Source organism: Nestor notabilis, unplaced genomic scaffold, assembly GCF_000696875.1.
Source record: "Nestor notabilis isolate BGI_N333 unplaced genomic scaffold, ASM69687v1 scaffold3467, whole genome shotgun sequence".
NCBI classification, from domain to species: domain Eukaryota; kingdom Metazoa; phylum Chordata; class Aves; order Psittaciformes; family Psittacidae; genus Nestor; species Nestor notabilis.
In genome coordinates this window covers 61,493-73,218 of record NW_009935930.1, presented here as the reverse complement: position 1 = coordinate 73,218, position 11,726 = coordinate 61,493, and the positions used below count along the sequence as shown (strand labels likewise).

General features: G+C 54.7%; 1 protein-coding gene across 1 annotated transcript; it reads right to left on the bottom strand.

Moving 5' to 3' along the window:
- Window positions 1-4,036: 4,036 nt before the first annotated feature.
- LOC104408454 (tyrosine-protein kinase Srms-like) lies at window positions 4,037-11,273 on the bottom strand. Its single transcript, XM_010018064.1, has 8 exons — window positions 10,918-11,273; window positions 8,503-8,624; window positions 7,522-7,688; window positions 6,488-6,626; window positions 5,742-5,900; window positions 4,920-5,101; window positions 4,596-4,752; window positions 4,037-4,230 (listed from the first exon to the last, which is right to left on the bottom strand). The coding sequence occupies exons 1-8, from the start codon at window positions 11,271-11,273 to the stop codon at window positions 4,037-4,039; spliced, it is 1,476 nt and encodes a 491-aa protein (XP_010016366.1).
- Between the last annotated feature and the right edge of the window lie 453 nt (window positions 11,274-11,726).

Below are 11,726 nucleotides of genomic sequence, written 5' to 3'. Positions count from 1 at the left end.
AGCAGCAGGGTCTGGTAACGTCAATGGTGCCAGTGTGATGCACTGGTGCGTGTGTGTTGGCATGTGAGCAAGCTCTGGCTGGGCTGTGGAGATGCTGCAGATGCCTCCCGCACCCTTCCCTCCTTCCTTGGCTGCACAGCCTGTCCCTGCTGGCACTGCCCTTGTTTTGCTCCATAAGCACATTGCAACCCCGCTTCGGTGCCTTGTGGGGTGGGAATGAGTGTCTGGGACCGAGCTGGGTCTGGTCAGGGCTGGGGGAAGGATTTGGGTCAGAGTAACAAAAGAAGGAGTTTGCAAGACCCATTTCCAACTGGTACAATGGGGCAGGGGCTGGCAAAGGAGCCCTCAATGATGAGGGGAGAGATAAGGCTTGTTTTGTGGGTCTGATGCGATCCTGGAGCTCATGGTGAGGGTGGCAGCCCCAGAGCCCAGCTGGGCAGTGACCTGTAATGCCCTAAGTGGTGTTTTGGTTGATTTTTCGCCTGGAATTAGTCAGCTTGACTGTTTGACCCTTCTGTGATTAGCCTGAGAGCTGGGGAGTGCTGCTTGATAAAGCACAGGGAAAACAAGAGCCTGCAGGTTCCCGCGTGCAAGGGGGCAAGGTCCCAAATTCCTGCCTGAGGCAAACAAACTCCTGGCAGGGGTTGATTTAAAGGTGCCAAATCCCCTGCTCTGGTCTGCTTTCAGCCCCAGCAGGAGACCCGGGATGGTAACTGCGCGCATTGGGTGCTGCAGCTGGGGGTCACAGGCTGAGAGCTGGGCTGGTTCAGCCTGGAGAAGAGAAGGCTCCATAAGGGGAGATCTTAGAGCAGCTCCCAGTGCCCACAGGGACTATGAGAAACCTGGAGAGGGGCTTTGGACAAGGGATGGAGGGACAGGCCAAGCGGAATGGCTTGAACCTGCCAGAGGGGAGATTGAGATGAGCTCTTGGGCGCAGAAGCTCTTCCCTGTGAGGGTGCTGAGGCGCTGGCACAGGGTGCCCAGAGAAGCTGTGGCTGCCCCATCCCTGGCAGTGTTCAAGGGCAGGTTGGACACAGGGGCTTGGAGCACCCTGCTCTAGTGGAAGGTGTCCCTGCCCGTGGCAGGGGTTGGAGCTGGAGGAGCTTTAAGGTCCCTTCAACACAAACTAGTCTGGGATTCCATGACCCCATAGCAGTGACTTTGACTTTGTACCTGTGTGGGCAGGGGCGAAGGGCAAGGTTATGCTCAGGCAGCTGCAGGGAACGTGGCTGCTCTGCTTTTCACCCATGCTGCAGAGGCATCCAGGGTCACGTCCAGCTTTGCTCCTTGTTTCTGGTAAGGAAAAGTGTTGTGTTAGCTTTGTCCTGAGCGCCGTGTCTCCAGGCTGCGGTCCTTGTCCTTAGGGCAGAGCATCTGTGTCCCTCTTGTCCCAAGGAGGGGCCGGGGCAGCACTGGGACCTCTGCTCCCACTCTGTGTGTGCATCCAAAGGGAATGGCTGTCGGGGGGTCCCCAGAACCAGCAGCCTTGGGTTAGATCCTGGGAAACAGCGTGGTGGTGGTGGGTGCTGCGGGGACTGCACCTACATGCACATGGTTGTGTGTCACAGGAGGCACGTGGCAGCCTTTAAATGTCACAAAACACATGAAAAATCAAGCAAAAACTCACTTTCTGAGTAAGACAAGAGGTGACACTGGCTTGTACCAGCAAACACACTTGTCCGTGTCCCAAAGTCCTTCGGCTGCTGCTCACCCCCAGGATCCTTCATGGAAGCAGCTGGGTCACATCCGCTGCTGATTCCCAGCAGAAGCCCCAGGTTTTGGAGAGACAAATACGTTCCTTCCAAGGCTGCAGCCTCATGGGCTGCAGATTGAAGTGTGGACACACAACGGTAGAGTCAATAGTGCTGTATTTGCTTGTTGGTCTCGTGATTACAGAGCCAAACTGTCCTCAGGCAGCCCGCGGGAGGCTGTGGCAGGGCAAAGGCACTAATCCTGCATCCCTGGTTTTCCTGGCGCTTTCCTGGGCTCTGGATGAGCTGCTCTGGCTCTTGCTGTGATGCCACCAGCCTTATACACCATACCCCTCCCTAAGCATCTCCCCTTTCCACCAGCCTTGCTGTCAGAGGGGCAAGCACCCGTCTCCCATAGCACCAACACCACAGGGACAGACATCCCCTCTCTGCTCCATGAGATCCCACGTTTTCCCTGTTGAGTAACTCACATATTTGGGATTAAAGCAGCCAGTGCATTCCTCTTGCTCGGCCCTTGCAGTAGCCCTGGTGCCACCCCTCTGCCTCCTCCAACCTCCCACAGCAGCCCAGAGTGAGAAATACTCCCTTTCAGTGCCTGCTTTTGTTGCTTGGGGCTTTTTTCCCCCCCTCCAGCATTTTGCTTCCCCCTCACCCTTTCAAAGGCCAATGTGGGCCCTTATAAATAGAAACAAACTGTGCCGCACAAATGCATCGCATTAGCCTGGCACTGATTGCAAATGCCAGGCTGAAACCAGAGCAGGCAGCGTTTGCAATGCCCATTCCGGAGGGGTTTGGAAGGAGCTGGGGCTCTGCTCCTGTGGGATGGATTTCCCCATGGTATCCACAGCAACCCTGATTTTGGGGGGAAGCTGCAGTGTCCTGCCCAGGCTGGGATCCTGGGAAAAGATGAGAAAATCTGGGCACCCACCCCAAATCCTTCTACTTTTAGAAAGCAAGTAACGACTTCGAGGAATGCCAGAACGCAGCAGACTGTGCTGGAGGGCAAACCCAAGCAGCACATCAGCTTTTAACGTGATGGAGGAGGAAGGAAACGCTGCTGTGGGCAGCACCATGTCCCCTCTCCACACCACCCATCGTGGCATTGCTACAGCAAAGCAAGATGCTTTGGGGTCTCATGTCTGATGGGGCCGGTGCAGCTTCTGAGGGACCCCAGCCATGGACCACTGCTCCCCAAGACACCCCACGCTCACCCTTCTCCTCCTGCTTAATTTTTAGCTCCATCTGGTGGCAGCCAGACCTGTAAATGTAATATCTTTATGGCTACAAGAGCCCTGCCGTGCACACAACACTGATGTCCCAGTCCTTCACCTGGACATGGCTTTGGTCTTCAGGCCAAACGGGCTTGTCAGGAGGAAACCAACACCCAGGCTGTGCCAGTCTGCCCTTCAGCCACAGCACATCGAGTTCCCTGCCAATAGAGCATCACTTGGATTTGCACTGAGTGTGATAAAGAGCAAAACAGGGTGAAGCAGCATTTCATAGAACCAAGGGACCTTAAAGCTCACCCAGCTCCAACCCTCTGCCATGGGCAAGGACACCTTCCACTAGAGCAGGTTGCTCCAAGCCCCTGTGTCCAACCTGCCCTTGAACACTGCCAGGGATGGGGCAGCCACAGCTTCTCTGGGCACCCTGTGCCAGCGCCTCAGCACCCTCACAGGGAAGAGCTTCTGCGCCCAAGAGCTCATCTCAATCTCCCCTCTGGCAGGTTAAAACCATTCTCGCTTGTCCTATCTCTTGATCAGACACACACAGAGGTTTAATGCACTCCAGGATGAGCAGAGACCAAAGAGACATAAGGATGGTTCTATCCGTGGCTGCAGAAGTGGGACTGGTGGCAAACCACTGCTTCATGGGCAGGGAGGGGAGCAGCATGGTGAGGGCAGAGCATCCAGCAACGGATGGTGCACACACATTTATTGATGAACACACCAGACACACACTACAAGAGAAACCAAGCGGAGCCACAACTGAACACAAACTGCAAACCTTCACGTTGGTGTGGGGAGCAGCAGGGACCTCCCACCCTACTGCCTGAATGACCATGTAAACTCTGGGTGATGCCTTCAACTACCACGGGGCTTTTCCAGACTGCTACACAGCCAAGCACTGGCAATGGGTTCTCCACCACTCCTTGCCTTTTCCCTTTGCCCACCTCCCTGCATCCTGACCCAGAGGGACCATGGTTTTGGGGGGGGACATGCTTTCCTTGAAGCCCTGTCTGAGGGCAAACCCGAAGGAAGGAGCTTCTTGGCAAGAGTTGGCCTGGAGGAGCTTGTGCAGGAAGGATGGTGAGAAGGGGTCCCTCAGGAGAGGGAGCTGAGCAGCCGTCTGTAGATGAAGCCCAGCTTCTCCCGCAGGGCCAGGAATGTGGGACGCTCCTCCGTGTTCCCGCTCCAGCATTCCAGCATGATGCTGTAGATCTCAGGAGGGCAGGAGCTGGGCCGGGGCAGGCGATAGCCCCTGGTGATTTGCCGTACGGTTTCTTGGTTTGTCATCCCTGCAAGGAAGGAGAAGATGCCCCTGAATGTGCTGTCCCCCAAAGGATGCTCTGAAAGTACGACTGCAATGGGGCAAGATGTCAGTTTGTGCTGCTGTGAAATGATGTGTGTGATGCTGGTAGAGGAGAGGCTACAGGAGATCATCCAGCCCCTACACCACCTTCCTGCACCCACTCTACGAGCACTGAAAATCCCTCTAAGCAATCCCCGAAGTGGACAACAACTTGCTCATGTTCTAGGAGCTGCTTCCACATCCTTTATGGAAGGGACAATATAACAATTCAGGACATGTTGGCTTTTAGGCACCACGAGCAAGCTGCCCAGCAAGTGGATTGAGTGGCACTAGGGCGGCTGGAAGTCCTACCTTCATATGGGATCTGTCCATACGTGAAGACTTCATAGAGCAGAATCCCATAGGACCAGACATCGGATTTGAGGGAGTAGGTGCGGTAGTTGGCTGCCTCTGGGGCTGTCCACTTCACCGGGATCTTAGTGCTGCTGCTGGTGGAATAAATGTCATCCTGAAAAGCAACCAGAGATGGGTCATGAGGGATGGTACCATGGCCACAGCCGCTGCTTTTGGGGCTTTGGACTGGGAAAGGGGATGGTGGTGGAACAGCTCCAGCATGGATGGAGCAGGTCGATGGGTTGGGATGATGGGAAGGACCACAGCATCCCACTGACTGACCTTGAGGAGCCGAGCAAGTCCAAAATCAGCGATTTTGCAGGTGAGTTCCTCTCCCACCAGGATGTTTCTGGCCGCCAGATCCCGGTGGACAATGTGCTTCTCCTCCAGGTACCTCATCCCATCTGCCACTTGGCAGGCGATGTTGAGCAGGTGGGAGGTGCCCAGGGACTTGCCTTCAGGACCTGTTAACCCAGATGAACCAAGTGTTGGGGGCAATCCAGAAACATCTGGTTTGGGTGTTCTGGTTTGGAAGGAGACCTGGTCCCATGTCACCGGCCCAGGGGAACGTGTAAAACCTTGACCTGGAGGTCCTGCTTAAACATCGTGGTGGTACTGCATGGGAAGTTCAGCACAGCCCTGTGCTCCCCAGGAATGGGACTGGTGTGAGCTCTGAAGAGCACCACTTGCTGCAATAATAAGGATGCAGATATCCATGGCTTGTTCGCAGCTAAAGGTGACCTTCTGCCATGCAAATCTCCAGCCAAGCCTCTCAACCTGTCCTACCTGTGAGCTCCAGCTCCTCCAGCACCAAATGCTGCTGGAGCCCCAACCAAAAATGAGGTCAATGTGGAGGAGGAGGCAGGGTACCAGTAGAAAAACAGGTCTTGGTGGGAAGCGGTTTGTCTTGGGTCTTTGGATGATCATCCAAGACCATCTCCACCAAGCGCCCTGGATTACTCTGCATTACCAACCAGGACTGAAATCAGCCTTGCTCTTGGGGTCCCCACTTGGGTTTGTAGGGCTATCCTGGGACATGGAGAGCACCCACAGAGCAGCACTGCCCCACGAGCCCTCTCCCATGGTGCCAGTGCAGGTACTCACTGTTGAGGTAGCTGTGGAGGTTGCCTTTCCGCATGAGCTCGGTGATGATGTACACGGGCTCATCCAGCGAGCAGACAGCATGCAGCTGGATCAGCTTCTCGTGCCGCAGGCGCTTCAGGTTCTGAATCTCCTTTGTGAAGTCTTCTGCCTTCATGTCAGCTGGGGGAGAAAGCCAATACGACTGTTGTGAGCTGCTTTCTCGTGTGGATGTTGGAAGCTCAGCACATCCAACTGGGATGAAGACCTTTTTCCTCCTCACAGCCCACCCCTGCTCTCAAAGTTCGTGTCTGCATAACCCATGCCTCAGATTCAACACCCAGGAGCTGTTTTCTTATCAGGATCCCATTTTCAGGATCATAGTCCCATCAGGACTTGACTTATCACAAACCGTTTGACTTGACACGATTAACACAAACCCACTGGATGGAGCTATTTTATAAACAGAATCTCAGAATCCCAGACTGGTTTGGGCTGAAGGGACCTTAAAGCTCACCCAGTTCTAACCCCTGCCACAGGCAGGGACACCTTCCGCTAGAGCAGGTTGCTCCAAGCTCCATCCAACCTCATGTCCAAGCTGAGGTGGGTCGACAGGAATAGTCCAGTGGCTACTTGCCAGGTCCTACCACAGTTCACTTGATAAGACAAGACACAGAAACCAAGAGGGCTGAGTAACAAAAGGGGGTGACCGATATGTCAGTGGACAAGAGACCCAGTTGACCACTGCTGACACTTGCTCCTCCGCCTACCTTTAATGATCTTGATGGCCACCGGCACCGTGTTCCTCCACAGTCCTTCCCACACCTCTCCGAAGTATCCCTCTCCCAGCTTCCTCCGTAGGGTGAACTCCCAGCGCGGGCGCTCCCACCCGTCCCTCTCGGGGGGGGTCTGCAAACACGGACATTGGGTGCTCGGACCAGCCAGCACCGGGACCTGCTGGTGGAGCCTGCACCAGCTTCTGGTGCCCACCATGGCATTGAGGAGTGAGGAGGACATAGTGCTCCACCACCTGCACTGAGCCTGTGCATTGCTTTCCCTCTGCTAAATGTTCACTGGGGGCACAAAGGATGTGGGGCAACCTCTGCATTAGGTCTGCTGGCGGCTGGTGTCTGCAAGGGGGAAGGTTTTTAGAGCCTACCTGAAAGATCAGGAATTCAAGTCATAATTCACTCCTCATTAGACCTCAAATGTGGCTTTTCTCCATTTTCCCCAATAAATAGTAACGAGTAAATGAATATTACTGCACATTATGGCTGATTGAGACTTCATCTCATTAAGCATTTCTGTTATCTTTTACCTTTCCATTTCCCTCTCGCATTATTCATGTGTTTAATTGTTATTTCCAAGTCATAATCGGTGGATGGAGTTCTAATCAGGAAATGAGCCAGCAATTTGGGATTAATACTCTGATTGGATTTATGAGTGCCACGCTAATTGACATGAAAACGATATGAAAGCCATGTGGTCTTATTATAGTCTAGGAAAAAGAATTGGAAGTGCAGGTATGTCCAGATTCAGTATTGAAGGGATTTGTACTGAGGTGGGTTCTAGTCTTTGAGATGGAGAAGACATTGCCTTTCGGCTGGTCAGGAACACATATAAATGCCATGCCCAGCCTTAACGTGGCTGATAAGAGGTGAAGCTGGCAGCTATACTAAGGGTGTATTATCAATTCAGCTTAATACAGCTCAAATCCCAAATGGATAGAGTGATTATTTCTAGTTTTCCCTAATTTCCCTTGTTTCCATCCCGGGGCCCTTGGCTGTGCCGTTGGCGTACGCACCGCGGGGCTGCAGGGCTGCAGCAAGGGGCTCTGGATGACCTTCCAGTGCTCGGTGTAGAAGGCGAGCAGCTCCTCCATGTCTGGGAAGGGGTGTCCCTTCTGTATGTAGAGGCTGCCCCCCGGGCTCTTGCAGATTCGGAAGTGACTGACTTTCGTGTGGTTGCGCACTGCGGGGAAGCCCAGGATGGGGGAAGATCATCTCATGCCATCTCCAGTCCATTCCCACCTCCCTGCTGACCCTCACCCTCTCTCCTCTTCAGGCACCTACTCTATTAATTCACCCTAAAGCAACACAACTCACCCAGTGAGTGTTACATCCCACTCCACACCATCCCTTTTGCTTCCACCCCCTGGCTCAGAAGATTCCTGGCCATGGGTGAGCAGAGCTTGTTTGGCCCAGAAAGATGATGCTTTATTAATGCTGATCCCCCATAGATGGACCACTTATTGCTGCTTGAGGAGGATGGGGCTGGGCCTCAACAGCCTCAGGGACCGATGGGTGGATGTGGGGTTCACTGTGAGATTTCACATGGATCAGACCAGATAACGACAGCGCTGCCTGGTCTGAACCCCCTGAATTCAGAGGGGTGTGTGTGGGAGCAGCTCAGCCCCTGGTATTCTGCAGTGGCAGCATATTTTCAGACAACTCTCAGATGACAAAAGCCGCTGGAATGAAATGCTGGGAGTTGGTGCCACAGAACCATCATTAAGCCGCTGTGATTTGTTTACGGCTTTCATAGCCTGGACAGGAGCAATGAACTTTCCTCTGCCACAGTAATTCAACAATCCATACCTGCATCTCTTCACTTTCCCCATGCTTTTAGCAAGCTGTCAAGTCACTTTAACAAGATGCTGCAAAGTGCTTTGAACATATTTCCGTGTTTTTCACCCTGTGCTGACCAAGCCAGGAGCTGCCCCTAAGGACCAGCAGCTTCTTTTTTCCCTGTGCTAATTTGCTCTGGATAATTGCCATAAAATTACCTGAGAGAGAGTATTCGCCCTTGCTGCTCTCGCTGTCCCGGACGAGGAAGGAGCCGTGCTGGTTGGGAGGTGAGAGGAGGAGCTGCTCTGCTTCATTCCGGCTGATCTTGCTGAAGTACCAGCTACAGGGAAGAGTAGAGGGGTTAGTGTGGGACAAAGAGATGGTGCATGGGCAGGGCTGCACCCACCCCAAGGGCTTCAGCATCCTCTGAGCCAGGGACGGAGGGAGCAGCTCCCTACCACCATTTGCTCATGTCTGCTTTGTTGGATTGGGTTTAGTAGGTCCTTGTTGCATTCTATCACAGCTTACTGCCTGTAGATGATTTTCTCCAGCAGTATCTGGTCACTGCTGTGTTGAGATGGCCAAGTCTCAGCTCCATCCCAAAACCTGGGGCTGACAGCCTGCCATTAAAGAAATCACCAGCCACTAGCTGCCGTATGGAAGATGCTCTGGTGGCGCTGGACCCGTGTGTCCTGCCATGAGAGCAAGAGCTACGCTTTGCACTTCTTGACCTGCAGCTCCTGGACACAAGCAGCTCTCAAAGCACATGAGCAATGAAAACGTCCCTGGGAATTGCCCTTTGCTGCTCCAGATACAGCAGCGCTGGCGGGCACCTCAGCAACACCAAGCCAGGAGGAAGAATCCAGCCAAGCCCCTCTCCTGTGCCTGATCAGCTCTGAGATATGTCACCAAATCTCCAGCACGAAAAGGCAGGATGGGTGGCTGGGTCCTGACTCAGCGGGATGCGTGGGAACACTGGGAAGAGGCTGCTTTATAGAATCACAGACTGGTTTTGGTTGGAGGAACCTAACGCTCATCCAGTTCCAACCCCCTGCCACGGGCAGGGACACTTTCCACTAGAGCAGGTTGCTCCAAGCCCCTGTGTCCAACCTGGCCTTGAACACTGCCAGGGATGGGGCAGCCACAGCTTCTCTGGGCACCCTGTGCCAGAGCCTCAGCACCCTCCCAGGGAAGAGCTTCTGCCTCAGAGCTCATCTCAATCTCCCCTCTGGCAGGTTAAAGCCATTCCCCTTGTCCTGTCCTGTCACTTCATCCAGCCTAGCACAGCCAAGACATGAGCAGACGAAGGTTTCATCATTAGCTGGGATCACCAGAGTCTGGGAATTCGAGCAGGAAATTACATGTGACGGGGTTCCAGCAGCTGAACAAATTACCAGGCAGCTCCGACCTGCGGCTCCGCGCAGTCTCTGCGCTCCTGGCTCACCCCCGCACGGAGACCTCCTGCACTATGGCATTCCCGTTCACCTGTCCTTGGGATGGGGCTGGGTTGTGCACACACATACGGGCACACACATACATGCACACACACATACGTGCACACACACATACGTGCACACACACATACGTGCACACACACACTCGGCTGTAGCCTGCCCAACGGGATGAAAGCAAAGAGCTGACCCCATGGTCCTCACTGGTGTGATCCTGGCACAGTCCAAAACAGGCTGGATTTACCTTCTCCTAAAGCACACACAGGGACATGAGCAAAGGAGGTTCTCTCCCATCCCACTGGAAGCAGTTACTGCCTCTGCACATCAGGGCCCCTTCCCAGGCTGCCCCTATTCCCTTCCTTCACCCCTGCTCCTGGGAAGCACAGGGTGAGCGCTGGGAGGGTTCTGCAGGGTGATTCCACCCGCCCCATCCCATCACTTACATGACTCAGGGCCTGGAGCAGAGGGAGCAGCTGTATCCCGGGGCGCTTTCCCCAGCGTGTCAGGACCAGGCTGCTTTATGCAACGATGAGCCTGGGCTTTCCGCAGCTGAGGGCGGGCTGACACGTCAACCCGAGCTCCGTGCCCCATGGGAGAGGCACCAACAGGGGAACCCTCGGCCCTGGATAATCTGGAGCCGGGCAGCAGCACCACCACGGCTTGATCCTACAGAGCTTCCTCGCAGGTCTCAACCCAAACTGCTTCTCCCCGCACTCCCGGGCCCTTCAGAGCTGGCAGAGCTCAGGTACAAACTTCTCTCCCTCCCCTTTAATGCACAGCAAGAGAGAAAGGAGTCGGAGCAAGCAGGAGCCAGTATATTCAGCACTGCAGTTGCACCCGTGCGTACCATCCCACTGCATCCCAGCCCAGAGCCACCCCATACTATGTGAGGGTGATACACCTGGGAATGGAGATCAGCATCTCTGCCCCTTGGTGCATCCCCCAGCCCTTGCTTACTGTGCTGAATGCCTCCACCCCACTGCTGTGAGCTGCAAGAGCTTCCCAGCCGCCCAAGGGAGAGAAGAACCCCACTTGGTCCCACCACCGATGATGGCAAAAGCCAGGGATGAGGAGCTTGTACTCCTGCTGTCAAAGAGGGGGAGCACAGCATTCCCTGGGCAGGGACACGCTACCCTGGTCCAGCCTCCATCCCCCTGCAGGTCCAGAGCATCAGATACTTACGGTCGATGAGCAGAGGTGCCCTGGCTGAGGTTGGCCACGTAGGCAGTGGGGACATAGCCCATGGCTGGCTCCCCCAGCAGCCGCCGGGCAAACACATACTCTCCTTCTTCTCTGAGGACACGCAGTTTGTCCCCTGCACTTACACTCAGTTCCTCCTCACTCCGGGCTGTGAAAGCGTATAAAGCGATGAAAAGAGAGGACTTGGGGATGAAGGGAATGGAGTTCGCCTCCGAGTGCAGCGAAACGGAATCGGAACCAAGATACCCCAGCGAGCAGCTCTCAGACACGGAACGGGGACGGAGCTTGTTCCAGAAGGATGTCAGGAAGGTCAAACGCTTCCGGACAAACTGCTCCATCCCTGGAGGATGCGGTGGATGCTATGGTCTATGCCACCGCACTTCCCAAGGCTGTTGGAAGGGGCAATCCCGGGCTCATGCTGCCGGTCGGGCAGCTCATGCCGCCATCCTGCGTCCCTGGCGCGTGTCTGGGCGCTCGCCGGCACTTCCCAGAGAGCTTCCTATTCCTGAAAGTGAAACTGGTTGTTCTGGTGGGACGAGTCTGGCTGTGGGATGAGTCTGCAGGCAGGAGAGCCACGCTCAGACCCACGGGCACATCTGGGAGCCGGGCACAGCTGGAGCTGCACTTGCTGCTCTCCAAGAAGGAGCAGGGCTTTTGCTTGCTCTTTAATTATTACTGTAAAGCATGCTTTCCTGCTTGTTACCACAGCACCGGTAAACACAGCTCTCTGCTCTTCAAGCAGCTCTTGTGACAAGTGGCTGACTCCAGCTAATAGTCTTGATCTCACTTGT

What these genes read in the sequence shown, in the direction of transcription:
- LOC104408454 (XM_010018064.1), bottom strand. Translation starts at nt 11,273, where the DNA reads ATGGAGCAGTTTGTCCGGAAGCGTTTGACCTTCCTGACATCCTTCTGG. An exon ending in GGCCATCAAGATCATTAAAG is followed by an intron (nt 5,901 to 6,487) that starts GTAGGCGGAGGA and finishes TTTCTCCCCCAG; the next exon opens with CTGACATGAAGGCAGAAGAC. An exon ending in GACTTGCTCGGCTCCTCAAG is followed by an intron (nt 4,753 to 4,919) that starts GTCAGTCAGTGG and finishes GTTGCTTTTCAG; the next exon opens with GATGACATTTATTCCACCAG.